This window comes from Calonectris borealis, chromosome 17 (assembly GCF_964195595.1).
Source record: "Calonectris borealis chromosome 17, bCalBor7.hap1.2, whole genome shotgun sequence".
Lineage (NCBI taxonomy): Eukaryota > Metazoa > Chordata > Aves > Procellariiformes > Procellariidae > Calonectris > Calonectris borealis.
Genome location: NC_134328.1, coordinates 11,841,496 through 11,862,539, shown reverse-complemented (window position 1 = coordinate 11,862,539; position 21,044 = coordinate 11,841,496). Strand labels below are relative to the sequence as shown.

General features: G+C 42.3%; 1 protein-coding gene across 1 annotated transcript; it reads right to left on the bottom strand.

Moving 5' to 3' along the window:
- Window positions 1-9,166: 9,166 nt before the first annotated feature.
- PCK1 (phosphoenolpyruvate carboxykinase 1) lies at window positions 9,167-15,920 on the bottom strand. The gene is made up of 9 exons (XM_075166599.1): window positions 15,697-15,920; window positions 14,156-14,337; window positions 13,349-13,552; window positions 12,848-13,035; window positions 11,746-11,908; window positions 11,391-11,615; window positions 11,167-11,298; window positions 10,324-10,419; window positions 9,167-9,722 (listed from the first exon to the last, which is right to left on the bottom strand). The coding sequence occupies exons 1-9, from the start codon at window positions 15,918-15,920 to the stop codon at window positions 9,268-9,270; spliced, it is 1,869 nt and encodes a 622-aa protein (XP_075022700.1). The 3' UTR covers window positions 9,167-9,267.
- Between the last annotated feature and the right edge of the window lie 5,124 nt (window positions 15,921-21,044).

The window sequence follows — 21,044 nt, the reverse complement described above, 5'->3', positions numbered from 1 at the left end:
TATGATAATGTCTCTGGCCCTAACTTCCAAAAAGAACAGCAAGTCCCTGAGCCATGGCAGACTTTGAGTAACACAGATTTCCAAGATACTGCATGGGCTCTTTTTAAAAACTGGAAGACTCTTATCCCAAAGAAGCAAAGGCAAATAGTTTCCTGCTCGAAAGGGTGTGCTTAGAGAGATGAACAGACTAGACATGAATTACTGCTCTGAAACGATCTCTTCTGCTACCCTTCACTTTTGTGGACTCTGCTTGTGGTCTGTTGCGATAGCTTTGCTTATTCTTTGTCCTCAGACATGGTATTTTTATATGGATACATCTATAAGTAATACATTATAAAAAAAATTCTGCACAGTGATAACTCACGGATGTTTTTGCTTCTGATAGGGAAATTGAAGAGGTTTTGTTTGGCTGTAATTCCTAGAGATCAGCTTGTTAATGAAGTAGTCGATGAACTTTGTGTTGGATGTTGCAATGTCCCGCGAGCTGTAGTACTTATCTGGATTACTTTTCAGAGGACCCATGTCCTGTCTGCTCCACAGGGAGGTTCACAGAGCAGTCCATAAATCCTCGGTAATGCACACAATGGATTTTGTTTTAATTTATAATCTGCTCCAAGTCACAGCACACTGCTCACTAGTTGTTGATCCAGCTGGGGTGCCTGCTGTACGATGTGCACTGAGTATCTCTCCAGACAAACGTGGTTCCCCTTCAGTCTAAATCTCCCTACCTGGTAGCAAAGCATGATGGTGTAATATACCCAAGGCCTGGAAATATTTATGCTACAAGGACTTCTGGGCTAAGGTGTGGCTGGTATTGTGGGTTCCTGTGCTGTGTACGCTGTGCAACAGCAACTGTCAGGCACCTAATTTCAGTAGTGTTAATATTGAAAGGTATCCGGTTCTGCGCACAGGCAGGCTGCAAACCTCCTGTTAACAACGTAATCTCCAGCCACCAAAATCATTGCCCTACTTTGTTCAGAGGGGATGCATTCCTTCTCTTAGGTGCTTTTGAGGTTTAGCGATAAGGGAGTACTTAGCACTATAACCAGAAGTTTGAGGGAGGAAAACTGGCAGCTGCAGGAGCCTCGGGTGCCTGCAAAGAGTTAACTTGCACCGCTGGTTGCATGACAGCCCCCAGCTGTCTGTGCCTTCCCCTCCAGCATTTCTCTCCATTATTTCATCAAAGCAACAGGCATGGTTTTAATTTTCCATGACTTGCTTATGAAATATGATCCTCACTGTAATAAAGAAATGATTTGGTTTGTAATGGATACATAAGAAATCAATTTCCTATTTTTAAATTAGGTGGGATTAACAATGAAGCAAACAATAAGCAGAGCGACGGGGAGAGAAGGATGGGAGAAAGACCCAGCAGCCCCCAGACAGGGCTGACTGCACTTGGACGTGTTACACTGCATTTGTTAATGGCTTCACTGAGGCAGTCACAGCTGTAGTGTTTCTTCTAATGTATATTCATTTTCTGCTTGAAAATCATGACGTTGGGAAGATTGGTAGAGATTCATAACTTTCCTTCTGCCTAGCAGTGACATTTAAGGTGCAACATGGTTTCTGTTCAAATTCATGGTTCAAAAAACCCGGCACCATCACAAATGTCTTGGGAACAGATGCCCTCCCTGGTCTTCCCGCTGGGACAGCATCCAGCAAACACGGTCACCTGGACCGGGAGGTTGGGAGCTGCTCTTCAGCAGCTGGAACAGAAGAAGCTTCCAGCTTCTACTTTCTAAGGGTATAGCCACATGGGAGGGAGCCGCTTGTTTGGAGATACCGCAGCAGTGTGACACAGCCTGCGGGGAGTTCTCCAGCTGTCATTGCTAGAAACCCTCTGGTCCCCAGGTATCTGGTCCCCCCCTTTACCTTCCTCCTACAGCACTGAACAGTGCTGCTTGGGGACCCCCAGGCCAGGCAGTTGTCAGCAGTCCCACAGTCCTGCACAAGACTAACCAGTACAGTCACCTTCCTGGCAGCTCTATGCACTATATCTCTGCAAAAAAAAAAAAAAGGCATTTTCCAGTCCCTGCTGCAGTCAATATTCCCAGCACCTGGTAACCCTGAGCTGGTGTCCCACGTACTTTGCCTGCGCTGGCAGAGCAATCCCTCCGGTGAGGTCTGTTGGAGGGGTCCGGGAGGCACAGGGATTAGCCTTTAGCCTCTCGAGATGCTCTGTGTGCTTTTTTCCCCCTAGCTCTCCTGGGAAATTCACCTCCTGTGTGGCACAAAGCGGGTACAGTGCTCGCTGGGCACGTGTCGGGGGCCCGGTGCAGGCTGTGTGCTGCAGAGGCACCCATTTCCCTCCAGGACACAGTTCCTTGAAGTTGCAGGCGTCTCCGAAGGCAGATTGCCCTTTAGACCTTGGACTGCAGACAGTTGATAGAGGTTCCCCTGCCAAGCCGCACCGAGCATTGCCAGCGTGTTTTTGTGTCGTTAACAGATGTGCTGTTCCCCTGTTTTCCTACGCACGCACACGCCGCACGCTTTGCCGTACAGGGAGCTCCGGGATCACAGTGTCCCTGGAGCTATCTGACTTGGAGGGGTTCGGAGGTGGGGAGCTGGGCGTTTGCGGTACTGGGGGTGACAAGCCTGTCCGAGTCTGTCCCTCTCAGCAGATCACCAAACTGCAGTCTGGACTTGCTAGAGCTGCTCTTCTGGTGCCAGCGTCTCCTCCTGGCCCAGCTCCACACTTCTGCTAAGTGGCTTTGGAGCTGCCCCAGGGGTCTGTCACGGGTTGGAATTAGAGTTGCATTTGGCTGGCTGGTCTGTCTTTCCTTCCTGGATGCTATTGCTTTTTTTAGCTTATCTCAGTTCTGCATGGGTTTGTGAGTTCCTGCTGAAGTCTCTAACAAGATTTGTATGGTGGCTTCTTTTTCCTCCAAGCAATCATAATTTGGCCAGAAATAAATGTCTGCAAAATTCTTTTTAAAGTCTCTCCTTCATGTAGGTTTCAGCAGCCTTCCTGAGAGACAAGCCATAAAAACTGATGGGACTTTTGGAAATGGTTGGTGGGACTTCTAGGACTGGGCAGAAGTCCAAGCAATTTCTTGTAATCTTCTCCACATAGATCTGTTATTGCTGGGGCAGGTACCAGATGCATTATCACTACTAATCTCCTTCAAGGGTGGAGGGGTGCCTGAGCGTAGATAACTATGATGAAATAGAGCCAAATTTCTGTCTTATAGAATAAAGACCAAGAAAACTCCACAGAATCCGAGGCCTGCTTCTACTTACAGGTGTCGGAAGGATATTGTTTTTATACTGTAAGACCACCAGTCAACCCACAGTTCTCAAACAGCCTCCCCCTCCCTTTCCCAACTGCTGTCCTAGTTAAATTCATAGCATCTTTTTTTTTTTCCTACTGGCTACCTCTGGAGCTTCAAGTAACTGTTGGTACTTTCCCAAACTGAAAGGCAAAACCAGACCAAATGTACAAAAACAAACCTCAGCAAAGAACCCACAGATTCTTCTTGTCACCGCCGAAGCCAGCGAGAGCTCTGCCGTCCAGCTCCACTGTCACTGCCATGTGGCTCTTCATGAACTTGCTATTTAGCACTAAGGCAATCCAGTGACTGCGGTGGAACAAAAGTTGAGGCACACTTACCTTAGCCTGGTCATACTTGAACGAGCTATAGGAAAAGGAAGACAGGAGTCAAATTGCTCAGTGAGAGTCAGTGCAACGCAGTGTCACCCCAGAAGGTTCACTTGGGTCTCACCACCCTTCTGGCTTCTGCCAGCAGGAATAACTCCTGGGAGAGTTGTACCGCTCTAGGCTTAGCGGTGCGTAAGCCGTGCAAAGTCATAGACTTTTGCAGCGTTACTGGATCCTGATGGCGATGTTGTTCGCCCTGTGGGCTAGAATTTATCTCCATGCCACTTGCAAGCAAGGCTCTGTTAGCTTCTGAGCCAGTTGAACTGGCATAATCTTGTAGCATTTAGGCTTCACTCTCTTTCCAACCTTGGTTAAATTTAAAGCTGCTATTCCTAGCTGCTCTCAGGATCTGGAGCTCCAGAACACCACGGGAAGTTTCTCATCTGTTCAGAAAGACACAGATAAATATAGTGATGGTTTCCGGTGGGTAAAACGAGGTTTTGTTGTGCTCTTCACATTCATAGCTGAGATGGCATTCGTACGCACATGCTGTTGCTGTGCCAGCCTCCATCATGGTGATGGGGCCTTCCTAGGATTTCACGGACGAGATGAGGAGGGGAAAGAGTTCAGACTATTAGTTTAGTTTAAAGTCCCCAAAACTATACAAAGGGGGGTAAGATCTATTAACTGTGAGCCTAGAAGCTATTTTCCATGGAGGATGAGCTTAGTTTGTTCTGGAGAACAGCTGTTTATCAGGAGCAAGTTTCTGGGAAGGGCTGTTCCTTGGCCATCTCAACCTGGGAAATGGTGTTGTGATGCTTTACAAGAAAAAGAACAAAAACTAGTAGCTTGGTTTAAAAAAAGAACAACAACAACAACAAAAACCCGCAGCAGTTTTACAAAGGGATTTTTTTAGCTGAATAAAAGGCCTTGAGGCTGCATAAAAACAGCACAAAAACTTTGATATGTTCCTTTGGGAGGATTAAAACAGATGTTTTCTCTTTTCCAGTGGCCAGTATCTGACATTTCCAAAGAAGACACAAAGAACATTTCTGGGATGTGTGTTAGAAAAAGTTCTGCTAGCAGCTTATCCACTTGAATGAAAGCTGAAGTCAGATCATCTCAGAATCTACATCTGGTCACACTTACGCTGGAGAAAAGCCACAGCAAGTCCAATGGCGCCAATGTAAGGAGGAGCAAAATGAATTCCGAGGTGACCAGTGTCACTGGTGGTAACGAAGGCAGCATAAAGCCCTTCAGGCTGGGTAGGGACAGCTCAGAGGTCTTCTGCATGGCCCCTTACAACAAAGGCACCGTAACAATGTTTGTGTTTGCGAGGGTCAGATACAGCCTGAATTTTGCATATTAATATACGTGGATTTCCACAATTTGTTCACAAAATCCTTCCCTGTTAAAGTTTTGCAGCCAAAAGTTATATCTGTGATGGCTGCAGAATGCAGTAAAGGCATACAATAGCAATCCGGTTTTCTTTCTCTTTTTTTCCACCTAGCTGTTTTGCATACAGATTCACAGATGTGGCAGGACGTGTTTTGGAATCTCGGTGACTGGGGTTTGCCAGCACCCATTTGACAAATGTGCCCTTTTGTATCGCTGAGGTGAAACCACTGCCAGAAATGTCCTCCATGATCAACAATAATGATTACTAATTTGGAATTTAGAGCGCTCTGCTTTGCCATTCGTAAGCAGCATTTCAGTAGTCTTCCAGCCAGGTACATCTCTAGTTACGATAATTGTCTTTCAGTTAGGGAGCTAATTGACTATACTGCAGCAAGTATGGAATAAATCATGTTACTATGGTAGCCAAGGTTTCTGGAAATCAGTATTTCCCAGAGCACAAATGTTATTTCTCTGAATTTTACTTCTTTCCCTGAAAATAGCCCTATCATCACAGAATTGTGAGAGATTTGAAGTTGGGTTTCACTTTTTTCCAATAAGAGTTCTGCAGCGAGCTGGATGTTGCTTTTCAGTTTTATTTATTTGGTTTAACCTTCATCGTGTTGACAGAATACAGGTGTGTGGATATCTCATGTACTCAAGCTAATTACTACTGAGACTGACATCTGAGAAAGGGATTTGAAGGAACAAGACAAAACACAGTCAAAATTTGACCTTGAAACATTAGAAATGAGCCCAAAGGATGGCATCAGGCTTGGAGACTTCTCAACCTGAGCAAAGATTGGACCAAGGTCTGGGTCTGAGCTCTATGGATTTATCTGTGCTAATAGAAGTACTTGGCACTGAAGCCAGACTTTTTGCCCAAGTAGATAAAGGTCATTTAGAGGGACTGCACTAACTTTGAGGGAGTCCCGCACAGCCTCCCCTGGATGTGGTGCATCCATCACTGTGTTGTCTTGTTCGGTGAATCATGGCATAACGAAGGTACCAGAGGCTGTATCCTCAATAGCACTAATGGTTAAACTGTGATTTTGATTTTGTCTCTCTTCTTTTCAGCCACCGGTACATCCACAAGTGTTTTAAGAAAGTATTCTGTTTTGCGCTTCCCAGAATACCAAGTGCATTTCATAACACAGCTGTTGCAAATGTTATGGCTCCGTACACTTCATGTGTTAGTCTTTCCTGTGCTTCCCTTCTCTGAATCGCATTTAATAGGCTAAGTTTTATATTTCTCTACTAATTTGTTGAAATTTATTGCATTTGTTGCCTTCCCCTCTTTCTTTTGAAAATCAGGGGAACTTCCAAATTTCAATTTTAAAGCATTTTGTTCTAATTCATTTTGTTTTTATGGAGCATAGTATTTGTTGGAGGGAGAGAAGTTGAGATCATAATCTGGCACGGTTGACTAAGTTTCTAAATTTTAAACCGCCGCCTTCTCTCTTTTTAAACATTTTCTCTGCCAATACTAAACATTTTGATCATTCAAAGTGTAAATTGTACTCCCCATAGATGCTGATGGGTTGCGGATATATTTACATACAAAGGAGCTGTTGAATGACTCATGCAAAAAGTTATTTTCTTGTTCTCAGCCTTAACAGTACAGCATTTCCCCCCACCCCCCATTTTCTGTAGTTTCTGGAATGATTTGCATGCCCGTCAGTCTCTGAGCAGTGTTTGAAAAGGTGCATGTGGTTAAAATGTGTGGAGCCGGAGAACCGCAAATGGTTTAAATATTTTTGCCAGAAGTGCTCGTGATAGCCACTTTCCATGAGTTGTGTTATATTATATGGAAAGAAGACCCAGAGGAGAACCCCGAGGGCAGCGGCGGTCAAGGGAAGGAAAGTCTGCCAACCTCTTGGGGTGAGAATGACAAAGCGAAGGTTTAGTCAGAGTACGAAATCCAGTGGTTTGGGCAGGGGCATGGTGTTCTCAAGGCAGTTAGCACCTTATAACACCAATCTGGCTAGCTGGGTGTGTGCTACAAGATCACAGTTGTGTTGGCCCACAGTGATGGTACCTATCTCCTCATTAAGCAGCATTTTATGGGGCAAGTGTCACTTGGTTCTCCCATGTCCATATGCCTGCTGGGCTTGGGCCTTTGGCACAGGTTCCTCTGACATGAAGTACAAGTCATTTCTTTTGTAATATGCAGAATGTCAAGCCTGGTTTTGTTTGAAAAGGCAGAACAGCACACTGGAGCTGCTCAGAGCACTCTGGAAAGCCCCGAGCTTCTGTACATCTCCTGGGCAGCATTTCAAAATGCGCTTGGAACATGTTTGCACTGCTGAGGGCTGGGATCCTCTCATGAGGCCCATAAGAGACTCTGAGACTGTAACTGGCCATAACTCTCTGATGTTAGCATGACAGATTTTCTTAGATCTCCTTGTTCTTCCTTAGACTTATCCAAATCCTAGGTCCAATACTGTCATATCAGTTTGGGAATGGCCCAAGCTTTTCATCAACTATTTATAGGATTACTTTATAAACAACTTCATTTCATACATGTGATAGTAGTCCTTGAATCTGAGGAGTGCATATACTAGTCTCTCTTGGCTCACTTCCTCTGACTTATTTACTGTTTTCCACCTTGATTTTTCTTTTAATTTGGAGCTCACTCAAGAGTACACAGGCTAAAGATGACCCTACAGGAGATATGCATCCATGCAGATGTGGTTTTTGACCAGCAAGCAGGTCAACCGATGATCATCTCTACAGAGGCTGCACTGCTCTCCTCTGCTTTTGTCACAGCTTTCTATTGTCTGTTTTTTGTGTGATCTATCTATTGACTTATGCTGTATTATTCACTTCAGAATTGATAATGTTTGCGTTAAGTCCTAAACATGGAGTCAGGAGGTAGTTAGAGGCTTTTCAGGCTATGTGACCTCTCCTAGCAAACTTCGAAGGGCATCTGTTGACCAGCCCTGGTACTGTTTGTTTTGCAAGGAAGCAGGGTCTATAAAAAGGCTTGTTACACAATGTAAGTGATTTTCTTTTTGCTAAGCAAATATTTGCAATATATTTTGGGAGACCAAGCATTCAAAGTGAAAAAGCAGGATACCTGCCAGGGATGTGGGAAGCATGTAAAGGACACCTTTAATTGGGAGAACATGGGTTGGTTTTAGTATCTTCGATCTACAAGGAAGCCAACGCAGGCTCCTACCCCTATTTTCATTGAGCTCTAAGGCTTTAGGCATCTTAACAAATCCGGAAAACTCTTCCCAAATTGTCTTTACTTTAACAGCTCCACTAGTTATTCTTGCAAAAGCCAAGGTACTGTGGAACAGAGACAAATCCTATGACTTCAGCAAATGAGCAAGGTCCTAATATAGGACTTTCCTAGAGGGTAGTTTATTCTATAAATGCCTGAAGTAACTAACAATGCCCAGTTATGGAGAGCACGTCACTAGCTGGATGATTTCTCGCAGCTGGTATCGTAATTCCTGGATCATTCCTTTGGCTTGAATAGAAGTGGCAAAGACAGTATGTGGCTTAACTAGTTGGCTTAGGAGTAGCAGATCAATGCTAGTCAACATCTAACTTCCACATGTGAATTTCTCTCTGTGCTGTGGTATTGACAGGAGGCCCAATTTATATGCATGTAGTTTATAAACAGTGAGAATACTGGAAATGAGGTCATATTTTGTATAAACATTTATTTCAACAGTTTAAAGAACAAGCCATTCAAAACATCTGGAAATCACAGGAACATGAGGCATATATAATAGCAATATCTTAAATACGCGTGAGTAATACAAAGTCGTATTTCACTATGATAAAAGTTACAACTACATTTTTCTAAAAAATATTTAAGCCATGAAATATGTTTAGGTAATGTATATACAGCATCTAAGTTCCTTCCTTCCTGTAGAGTCTGAGACACTAGTGGTCTGTGTGATAGAAACAATGTGCTACACCTTGAAGGCTGGATTGCTTTGGATTGTATATGCAGAACTAGGCAAGTAATTTACACACGTCATGGCTACATGTGCGTGTAAGTGACAGATCAGGGTTTTGAAGATCATGTGCACATACATTCCCACAGCTGCTCTCCTATTCACAACAACTGATGTAGTTATAAATCATTAGGTCTGGAGTTACTTCTAGAATGCCCCTACCTATATTCTAACTAAACTAAGACCTACTTTTCATTATAACTCCCTGCCCATCAGTGTGCTGTTACGCTTCCAGTGGTGATTTGGTAAGATGTGTTTGTCCTGTGTAGGTTGATAAATAATTGTGGGTTTGATCAGCTACAACTGTTTTATTCTCATCGCTAAGGCAAGCATTTCCCTTTCTATTTCATAGGGAAGGTCAGCATTAACTTGCACTTCAAAGTATTGTTTGATTTCTTCTACCTCCCTTTCCCAGAACTCTTTGGAGATATCAAACAGTTCGGTCAAGTTGACATCTTCTAAACCCTTCAGGTTCAAAGCAGTGTTAGCAGGGATGTAACCTATGGCAGTTGGCTTGGCAGAGGCTTTCCCTTCAATTCTGTTGAACATCCACTCCAGCACACGGGAATTCTCTCCATAGCCAGGCCACAGGAATTTCCCTTGGCTGTCTTTCCGGAACCAGTTAACGTGAAAGATCCTTGGTAGTTTTGCAGCTGGACGATGTGCCATGCTGAGCCAGTGGGCCAAGTATTTGCCAAAGTTGTAGCCAAAGAAAGGTCTCATGGCAAACGGATCGTGCATAATGATTTTGCCTGTCCAAAACACAAATGGAGAATGTAAGGTAATAAATAGCACATTTATTCTAAACCACAAAGATTCAGATCCTCCCAGGATTTAGTACCTATGGTCCCTTAACCACCCTTCTGCATCTGAACCAAAGAGCTTTGAGAAACAATGCAAGCATTATCCTTCATATACAAAAAAAGTACAAATTAGATTAATTTTTGTAATCAGTAGAAATTAATTTCTTAAATCTCACGCCAAGCAGCCTAAATGAAGATCCTCAAGAGCTGGCTTTCATCATTCATGTATTTACGTTAAGTTCTAGCAGAAAAGAAAGTTTAAGTTTGTTTATCGCAGACTGTAACAAGAACTCCATATCAAGGCTTCTGGCAACCCCATGCCTGCACCCTGTTCTGTGTGCTTGCCACCTAGGGGATTATTTTGCTTAATTTGACTTTTACAGAGAATTTGGCTTTTAATTCCAGTACAAATATTTTCTATTGTGAAAATGCACAGGTTGCAAAATTAGCTGCCAAGACTGAAATGCAAAAGAGCAGGGGAGGAGGACAGAGCAGGCAGTCCAGAGAGGATTGTTTTTAATACAGGTAGGCAGATTAAATTTTGATTTACCTTTGTGCTCAGCAGCTGCTGTTGCTTCAGATCTCATAGCTGCTCCTATAAATACTCCATGCTGCCAGTTAAAGGCCTCATATACGAGAGGCACACCTGTAAAGAACAAAATCACTTCAGTAATTAGAGGTCCAGAAACATTTTTATAACAGGTTTTGCTACCTGAGATACTGCCAAATGCATGTTCCTGTATAATGTATTCTAATTTTTCCTGTTTTTTTAATCAGTTCATTTCCTGCCCTCTTATAGCGAAGAAGTTTAAACAAATGTTTTCAAAACTGGCTACTGATTACTGAACACATCCATGTTTAGTTGCTCAGTGGGAGATATCTGGGACCTTAGAATCCCCAGCAGATTTTCTGGAAGTAGAATCTTGTCCTGTAGTCATGATGTTAGACTCAGACCTAGCATTACTTCTATTTCTTTTCCAACTTTAGGTGATCTTTAACAGATCAATTTATTTTACTTCCTTTTCTGTAAACTGTCTACAACTGGTTCATTTCTCTAACCATTTCCTATCTGAACTAGTTAAACTGCAAGCAAACTGAGACAAGTACAGCAATTTGCTATGTGTCTATGTATTACCCAGGTTCGTGGGTCCTGATCTCTCTCCGGTCCTTTATTATTATTACCCATTTTGTGTTAACACCTAACAATTCAGACATTGAAATATCAGTGGCTGTAAGTGTGTGTGTCAACGGCTAACATGGAGAAGTTAGACCAACATGGTTATTTCCTTGCTTTTGCAGCTGTGAAAGCAAAACCTGTGTTTACGCCCAGCTGTGTTTCAACCCTTCTGCGGTCAGCACTTCAGCCTTGATACGTGGCTGCTGCATCTCTTACCAGCAGGTCTGCGGCCTCCAAATATTATCCCTTCAATGGGCACGCCTTCGGGTGATTCCCATGCGGGGTCCATGATGGGGCACTGGCTGGCTGGAGTGCAGAATCGTGAATTGGGATGAGCACAAGGTTCCCCTGTACAGAATACAATGAAAAGGTCAAAATGGCAGAATTAACTTGAATTCAGCAGAGAAAGCAAAGAGAGACTGTGGAGTGGGCCAGGTTACCATTATCTGGGGTCCAATCCCTGTTCTTCCATGAAGTCAGTGTTACTCCTGGTGGTAAGGGCTCATCAATGCCTTCCCAATAGACACCTCCGTCACTGGTTTCTGCCACATTGGTAAAGATGGTGTTCTTGAATATGGTTTTAATAGCATTGGGGTTTGTTTTGACTGAGGTTCCAGGGGCAACACCAAAAAAACCATTTTCTGGATTAATTGCCCTTAAGTTGCCTGGAAGTTAAATGACAAAATGTAAGTAAATCAAACTGTTTTAATTCTATCCAGAATTTTGTAGCATGTCTTGCTGCACCTAAAAGCAACCTGGACTGGACTGTAAACCAATCCAATTTCAGTTCCACACCTTGTTCATCAAACTTCATCCAGGCAATATCATCACCCACACATTCAATTTTCCATCCTGGCAGGCTTGGGTTCATCATGGCCAGGTTAGTTTTTCCACATGCACTAGGGAATGCTGCAGCAAAATACTTCTTTTCACCTTCTGGATTGGTAATGCCCAGGATCTATTGAAAAATTAATGCAACTGTTAAACTCGGTCTTTTTTTCTTGCACTTTTCGTTTTGAAGATTGTCTCCCAGCAAGTGGTAATGATAAAATATTTAATTATGCAAATTTGTTCCTACAGAAGAAGCACAATATAATATAGTTGACAAATAACTCAAACTGTACTTTATAATCAAAAAGTCTACTCTTCCTGCCCTTAGAATATCTGCAAGGAGTTCTTATATTTTTAAAAAATGCCAGGTATGTATATAATTCAAACGTTTATTTTTATTTTGCTGATTAAAGATACACAGACTGTATACAGCTGTGTTTCTCAGCTGAGACAGAAGAAAACCAGGCAATATTCTTTTGGCTGCACGATTGAAGTGAAAGCACTTCATATACGGATACTTCTGCACTTCTCAGAGTTCAGATATTTTTTCTGAGACTGTTCTCTTATGTACTTTGAGACTCTTTTTCAGTGGTATTTTATGGTAGTAGAATGTTTAAATGACAGCAGAAAGTAAAAGAAAGTACAAAGCAGAACTGATTTAGAAAATCTAATATTTGCAGATTTTTGAGTGCATAGACCTCTTTATAATATGAAAGACAATTTTCAAAACTTGCATTAATCTTTTACTATTAGACTTGTAGGGGCAATGTGGATGCCCAGTGATGATGTTTAGGCTCTGCTCAAGTACAGGGGTCTGCCTACAAGTAGCCACTGTCAGAAGTTCCACATCTTTCTTGGTTTCTGATTTTACAGGTACTATTTTAAAATGTTTGGTACTTAACCTTGCAAGCAGTTTCCTATTTCTCATAAGCCTGCCATGTGATAAATTAATATCTAATGTTACAGGACTATCCATATGAGACTAATTTCATTGATAGCAAGATGTGATGTATTTATGTTGAGCTAATTTAGGCTGTTCAAACACACATGATTTAATAGCTCTTACCAGCATGTGCTCAGCTAGCCAGCCCTCCTCTTTGGCGATTCTGCTGGCAATTCTGAGAGCAAAGCATTTTTTCCCCAGTAAGGAGTTTCCTCCATAACCACTGCCAAATGAAATGATCTCTCTGCGATCCGGGAGATGGGCAATCAGCGTTAACTCCGGGTTGCACGGCCAGTTGTTGATTAATGGTTCTGCAGAACAGAATGTTGTACTCATGAATGCAGCAATTTCCATGCTGGATCACACTGTTGTTTTATCAGCATCAAGCCTCTGACAGCAACCCATACCAGATGCTTTAAAGGAAACCCCCTGGTAAGTACTAGGGATAATAATCTCCTTTCCATGAAACTCTCATGGAGCTTTAATTCCTTTAATTGAGTTCGGAACCTAGTGCTGTTGCACAAACCACCCTGTCTTCTATGGTGAGTGTCTCCCATGTGCTGAGAACACGCAGTCAGCTCTAAAACATGCCCCTGGGAATTTCCAGTTTTTAATGTCTCTTACCTTTTAGCGGTAGAGGACATCCAACTGAGTGAAGGCATTTTACAAACTCCCCATTACTCAGGGCTTTCAAAGCAGCTGTTCCCATCCGTGTCATGATCCTCATGCTGGCCACTACATACGGTGAGTCTGTCAGCTCAATCCCAATCTTGGACAAAGGAGACCCAATAGGCCCCATGCTGAAGGGGATGACATACATTGTACGTCCTGGAAAACAGGGAGTAGCAAGATGTGGCAAAGAGCAAAACAAGGAACTTCTGAAATAATCTTTCCTAACATGGAGGTTGTTTCTCACTCCCTTAAAAGCTGTTTGTCTTGTGGGTGTTTCTGATGATGTTTAAAGAGCTGTAGCTTTGTTTGTCTAATTATGTAGCAAGAAATTTTATCTTAAATGCTGAAAGCAGCTGTTCAGACAAATCGTCTAGCCAGTAGTAAAGGTGGGCAGAGGCCAAGTTCTCTGTTGGTGTAAATCACTGAACCTGAAATTATTGCTGGGGATGGGGGTCCTCCATTCTCACTTCCTATCTGCTGCTCAGTTGCTTGCGACTTCCTGAAAAAAATCACCCAAATTTTCCTACCTTAGTTTGCCCCTCTTTATGAAGAGAAGAATGCTGGAACGAGACTGAGGACTATCCATGCACAAGCATTTGGATCTATGGTAAAGATCTGGATGAAACCAACAGTGACTAAGATCAGGGGTATAAACCTAAACCTTCAGCTAAAATCTTTCTTTAAAGATTACAGTAACCAGTAGTAGTAGTGTCTCTGTAATCCTAGAAGTTCAATGTCAACCGTCCTTTTCTTGCCTACCTTGCATGCAGCCTGGGAACCTGGTATTGAAGGCTTTCTCAAAATCTTCTTCAGACATCCAGCGACCCAGCTGGCTAGTTCCAGTTTTTGGGATCGGAGTGGTATCTCTCTGTTCTTGAGTGATGATGACGGTTTTGCTCTCAATTCTCGCGACATCTCTGGGATCAGTGAGAGCCAACCAGCTGCATTTCACCAAAAATCATGAAATTAGACTGTAATTATAAATATAGCACTTTTTACCCTTATGTGGGACTGGTTTAGCACAAAAAGCTGTGTAAGGCCAAAACTACAGTGACAGAGCCAGTATTATAGATAATCTCAAAAATCAGTCAGATACATTTCCTCATACAAATTGTTTCAAGACTTTCCAGTACGAATAACAAATTATATGGCCTAGGAAATTCTGGTTACACGTTAATACTCCTTCGCCTCGTATCTCAGTCTTATTCTCTGTTGCTAACTTCCAGGGAAAAATTAATCTCATTTAATTCTCATTCTCATCAGTGTGAAGTTGTTTTGCATGGGGACCACAAAATGATGCCTCAAGCAAAGTAGATACCAAGTAAGTACTTTAAGTGTCGGTATAAGTGCCTGTGGGATCAGAATCCAGCTTAGTGGATTTGCATAGCCCTTTAAGTTAGAGGCATCACAAAAGAAATACTGAGTATAAGCATGATTATAAAAAGTGAAGGAGTTTATTAAAGGGGATTCTTTTTCCCCTCTAAAGAATTTTTGCCATCTATTTACAATAGAGAGGATTGTTTTACATTTTCACCTCTGTGCATAGAAATTTTCCACGAGTATAAAAATGTTCTAGTTGGGCTGTCATAACCATCATCACTACAGCTAAGCATATAATTAACAATGAATAATTTATCTGGTGAATCTTGCCCTTTTCTCTCCCAAATAGTCTGCAAACAGATTGCCAAATTCCTGCACTTAGTTATTCAAAAGTCTTTGCAGATTTCTTCCATGAAGATCTCTTGGTCGGCACGTAATTTCTGATTATGTACTTGTTGTTAATATTCTCCTTTCATGTTGGGTTAGTTGGGAGAGATGATGAAATATTTGAAAAAAGTATTTGCTGAATACATTACAGTCAAAGCTCATCGGCACGATATGAATAATGCCTGTACTGAATAATATTTGAACACCCACAGAGCTATTTGAATGCCACAAAAAAGTATTTGATGAATAAACTAATTGACTAAAATAGCAGAATTCTTCAAAAGATGTATTTGCTAAATAATATTTAGCCATTGCTAATGATTAGTTACGTAAGTCTCCTGACATTATTTCAGTTCCCTGATATAACTAATCAATAGAGACAATGTACAGTTGATAGTCCAATTGAATAATATGCTTTATGTTAATTTTTACAGGAAAAAGTTTGCTTTTCCTGAGTATTTCACCTATGTAAGCTACAGTGCCAAAATGTTCATGGAAAGCAAATATTGAAGGGTTATAAGCAGTTTTAAAAGTAAACAGGATAGAAAATGCATATTGCAATTCTGACTTGATACTTCCTTCAGGCTACTTACCAGTTCTCATACTTGCTCAGCTTCTTGATCATGCCTTGTTCCACCATGATGTCCAGAATTTTTTTGTTTTCTTCTTCCGAGCCATCGCAGATATGAATGCTCTCAGGTTGGCACAGCTTGGCATTACTTTCAATGAAATCTCTCGCTTCTGGAGGCAGGCTCTGCAAATCCCCCTGGACAACCTTGGGCATGACGTTTACCTCTGCTTTCAACTGTGGGGGCATTATTGAACCTGTGGTGGATCTTGCTGATGGCTTTGAAATACTGACCACAATCTAAAATCAAATATATTGCGTGTGTTAGCATACTATGACATTCTAACCAGAGTCAATAAGCCTTCCTAATAACGTATAACGCAAAGGTAGAATTTGTAATAGACTTGATCATGTACTTCTGCTTTAAAATCAATATAGAGAACTTGGATCACTGGTAATTTCAAGCTGGAAAAAATAGAGGCCATTCTACTTACTGTCTTTATAAGATTGAGTTGGATGTCAGAGAGGATTCTGCTGTCCCTTTCAGTTGATCCTGTTTCACTTGCGTTGGAGTACTCTTGTGATCACTGCTTTCCAAGGAAGCATCCTCCTTCCTTAAATATTCTTCGTGGTGGTGTCCATCCCACTAGGTGAGGTGAGGGAGGCTTGTCCTTTATGTCACCACTGGATGTGTCTTGGGACAGTGCCACTGACATTGTCATCATGCAGAGTTGTCAACAAAGCAGTCCTGACGAGGTAATCATTTAACAGGTTTGATTAATGAATGTTGAAAGCGGTGATTCTTAGCCCCTAGGTTTGCTGTTTTGAAGCAGTTACAAAATTTAGCAGTTTAACCAAACTTTGATCCAATTTGGCTTTGAAAGCAAAAGCGTCATAACTTCTCGATGTGTGGGAAAGGTTGAGTACAAAGCGTATCTGGAACCGGGAACATGGGGGTCGTCCAGGCAAAGCGCGGTTGGCACATTTGGTAGGTAGATGCTCGCTAGTTGGCTGTGAAGTGGAGGCTCGTCCAAGGTGTGCTCACTCACCTTGGGAACATCATTGCCTGATCCGGGGATAAAGCTCAACAGTGAGCACTGACACCCTGAACAACCACTACAGACACCTGCCTGGAGGCCTTATTTTTGTCCATGCAATTCTGAAAAAACCAAGCAATGTAAATCTAAATCTTGGGTTTCTTTCAGTGCAGGAGAAAAAGTTTTTGCTTATGGCTTGCTTTAGGCTCTTGCAAACTGAACAATTATTTTCTATTGCTACAAGCTCAGAAGAGACAGATCAGCAACTGCCTCAGTAATTAACCCCCTCCTTCAAACGTTATGTTTTATTTTACTGGGAGTCCTATGGGGGTCATAAAATATTAACCCATCTTTAAATTAGTACTCAAAGAAAAGGCACAAAACTGCTCAGGAATGTGGCTGCACACTTTTTATATGTGTGAAGTGCACTGTGTGCATATGTACATATACAGACGTGTACATACCTGTATCTGTTGTGGCAGTATATGATACCAACAGCCACTACTACTCTTAGAATTCTGAGGGTGAGAGTGTGACCTCAGAGGTTTTGAGGTCTTGCCTCTAACTGTTCCTGTCTGTCTTGTCTTTCAGCTCTTTATCTTCCCCTACTCCATTTTAGACCATCTCACCCACAAAGACAGGCTGATCTTCACGTCCATTTGTCCATGCAGTCTAGGTGTCTGAAGGCTGAAGTATTTCAGACAAATAAAACTGTAGGAATAATCCTGCTGCCATTTCACCTCGCTCTGATCACACCCAGTCCCAGCAAAGCATCTGGGGCCTGAATGAGGCGATGCTTTCATGCCAACCTGTCACTTCTTATATTGATGGGGCTTCCACCATGCATGTAAAATATTGCCAACGGTAGTTTGCAGAACAGGAAATCTAGGAATCCCAGCTAAGTTTCAGGGAGTTCTTTAAAGCAACAGAATTGATGTAAGTATCCTATCTAAAGGATGTTCATAACCCGCCACCTGCTCAGCTTTGTGCAGTCAGTGAGATGTTTCCAGCAAGGCTTTTGCCGAGGCAGCCAGCAGTGATTTGCAAGCCCTGAACAGCCAGGTCTGGCAGAGCAGCACGGATCAGGATTGCAGCTCGCCTTCCTGCCCTGCAAGTCTAAAATACCGCGGAGCTGAATCTCACACTGCGGGAACGCTTCCCCTGGGACTGTATCCTCTATCTCTCCTGCAAAGCTTTTTATTATGTTTTGTAAACGTGAAGGGAAGAAAATAGTGAAGTAAGAGGGGCTGTCCTTGATGCATTGCAAGGCCAAACATTCCTCAAAAGGAAAACAAAAATCTGGTAGGATAAGAGGTGCTAAAGACAGCTCCAGATGGGGCTCTGCCATAAGTAAAGGTAAATCAAAGACAATTTAATAATAACAACAGTGGTGTTTGTCTTTGGAGCCCACATATTGTGTTGCTGGTGGAGCTGATCAGAAATATTTTGGCCAACTGTTTTGCTTTTAAAACATATCATTAAGTACTTCATTAAAAATAAAATGGGGCATAATCTTCAGTAATACTAAGCAGACCCCTTTTTTCAGTGAAGTACAAAAATTCCGAGTCCTTCCCGCTGGCCAGATAAGTCATTATACATAGAAATAACAACTGAGAGTAAAACAGCAATGCTTCAGTTGTCAGAAGAGTGAACCAGAAAACGATCATATCTCAGCACAAGTAAAGTCAGAATAAAAGCTTAAAATTGACAGTGTAAGACAGCAGGATTAGTCCTAGTATCTTTTCAGTTTTGAGCGGAGGAAAAAATCCCCAAACCCAGAGCATTAGTTTCTGCCAATTAAATTATAGTCAGGCAGGTGTTGTGCAAATTTTCTCACACTGCAATCCTAACCTCCCACAATCTTGCTATACAAACTGTGGGCTTCTCTTGAGAAGACACTAAATATGCCAAATTGGTGGCACTGTGTTATGAACATATGTCCATTAAAAATCATATTAAGGATTCCAAATGTTTTTCATTTGTGATGGCAGCAGGGCTTGAGTGCAGATGTCCACTGGGAATTCTAGACACTTAAGCATCAAATTACTTGTATTTAGGTAACACCTCCCATCAGAGGATCTCAAAGCATATCACAAACACACAGTAAGCCTCAAGCCCATATATAAAACATGCATAGTATTTGGTGCAATGAAATAACTGGAGCATATGCAAATCAGGGCCAAGATCTTTTTCCAAGGATCATGTCATTTAGAGATTCAGCTTTTAGATAGCGAACAGAAGGCATTAAAGGTTTAATCTGAAGATACTGAATTCTCATAACTCCCAGTAGCTCCCACAAAAAAACCCCAGAAGTAGCATCTCCAATGGCTCAGTTACAGTGGTCTTGAGGTGTTCACCCAACACCAGTGTGTACTGCTGTTTGTACGTGTCTGCCTTCTGGATTCAGTGGCCTGGGAGATCTCACTAGTGAGAAACACGGAAGGTGGTATGGGGACAATGTAAGGTCTTTTTAAAAAAAAATTGTCTTGAAGGTAAAGTTTATTTTCCATTTAAATGAGAAAACTTTTTTAGTAGTAACTGTATTGTAACACTCATCTAATAGCTGATACCATTTCTTCGGATTGAACTTTTTTTGGCACTTTTTCTCTGTGCTTCTTGACACTTGAATGTGATGCTCATCAGGTGTCTTCTTGGAAGCTGTCAAATTATTTAAATGAGTGTAAATCTGACATTTTGAGATGATAGTGTTCAACAAGTGCCTCGAAAGGAGTGTTTTCAGGATGTTTGCTTTGATGGACACTATTCAGGCTGCTCAAAATAGAGGTTTTGAGCACTTCAGCTTTTACTGACTTACTGGAACTCGATGCAATAAATGCAAAGGTTCTTAGATGCTCAGAAAAAGTGTCATAAGAAAGCTTAACTCATCACTACAAACTGAGGTGCAACAAAGCACTCTCAATGAGATCTGAAAGTTGTTAATGACATATAATAATACTCAGAAATTCTACTACCCTCCCATTGCCAATTATCCTACTTATTGTCACCTCCAAAGAGTTTGTCACTTGGGTTTTTTGTTATAAAATTGTAGCTTTTTTAAAAGATTCTCTGAGCTATTCTACTAATGGAAGAACATTGCTTCTTGATTGTTATTTTTGCTGTGAAGTTGTGCTCAGCTGATACTGAGCATACTGTGCTGCTGGACTGGATGCTGCATGAGCCCAGATCCAAGAGCAGCCCTTGCAAGCGTACAGATCACAGAAACCAGGGCAGGGACTGCTCCCTCAATTTCCAGAAGAAAACGTGAACCGTGCAAACTGCCTGCAGTTGCAAAAGAGCCTGTGACTGAGCCAAGTGTTTATTCCGGACCCTGCACAGCCCTGTGTGATATTTCCGCCTCACAGCCCCTTTTCTTACAGGCAGTTCTTCGGCACTGACCCAGCTGCAGGAGGTCTGGGGGCTCTGGCCACACGTGCTGCACACTCCTCTCCTCGTGCGCCGCGTGAACCGTGAGACTGAGCCTCTGGGACCAGGCAGAACAGGTAGCAGCAAACTGGGAGCTTCCCAGTGCTTCCCTTCTGACCTCTCTCTCCAACCCTAAATGATACAGTATTTGTCTTGGTCAGATTGTAAGATATAACATTTGTGGATCCCTAAGGTAACGTAACTTTTTTACCTGTCTTCAAGTGGCTTGTTCTGATGGCAGAGGAATGAGAAAAGGGGACAAAATACCCAGATTTATCATGATTAGCCTGCACTTTCATTAGCCTGTCCAGCATTTTCATCTTGACAACAGACATGCTAAAACTTCTCAAAACAAATGGAAGTAAATCTCAGCAGAGGTGCGTGTTTATGCATTAGTGCGTGTTTATGGGCTCTGATGAAAGTCATCAACCTTTGATGCTTAGTTTAGTATCGGCTTGAGTGATCAATCCTGGGCTGTATTTTAGGGAAAGTCCTGGCTGCGGCACAGTCCATGCCAAGGCTGACATTATACCACAAGCAGACTGGTTTCTTGCTTGTTATTGTTCTGCTTTGGCAGAGAAACTATTTATTCTTTTTGGTTCTCTTTTCCATTTGCTCTTGTAAGGAATAAAAACTGGAGCATTGGCTAGGATGGTACTGTGGCACATCGACACATTGCCTGTGAAGGATACTGGAGGTTTATTTCCCTCCTGTCACACTGGTGACTCTTCTCAGCAACACAAGACACTTAGCTTGGACTCTGATTTCGCACCTGAATCTCAGGTGGGAGACAGCACCCCACATGCAGAGCAGCAAGCGGCTCCCCATTAATGGTGTTTGCTCAATTAGTGGCTCTGAGCAGCATGTTATTCACTGTTCATCATTCTCTCTCACCAGCTCGTTAGCTCTGGAA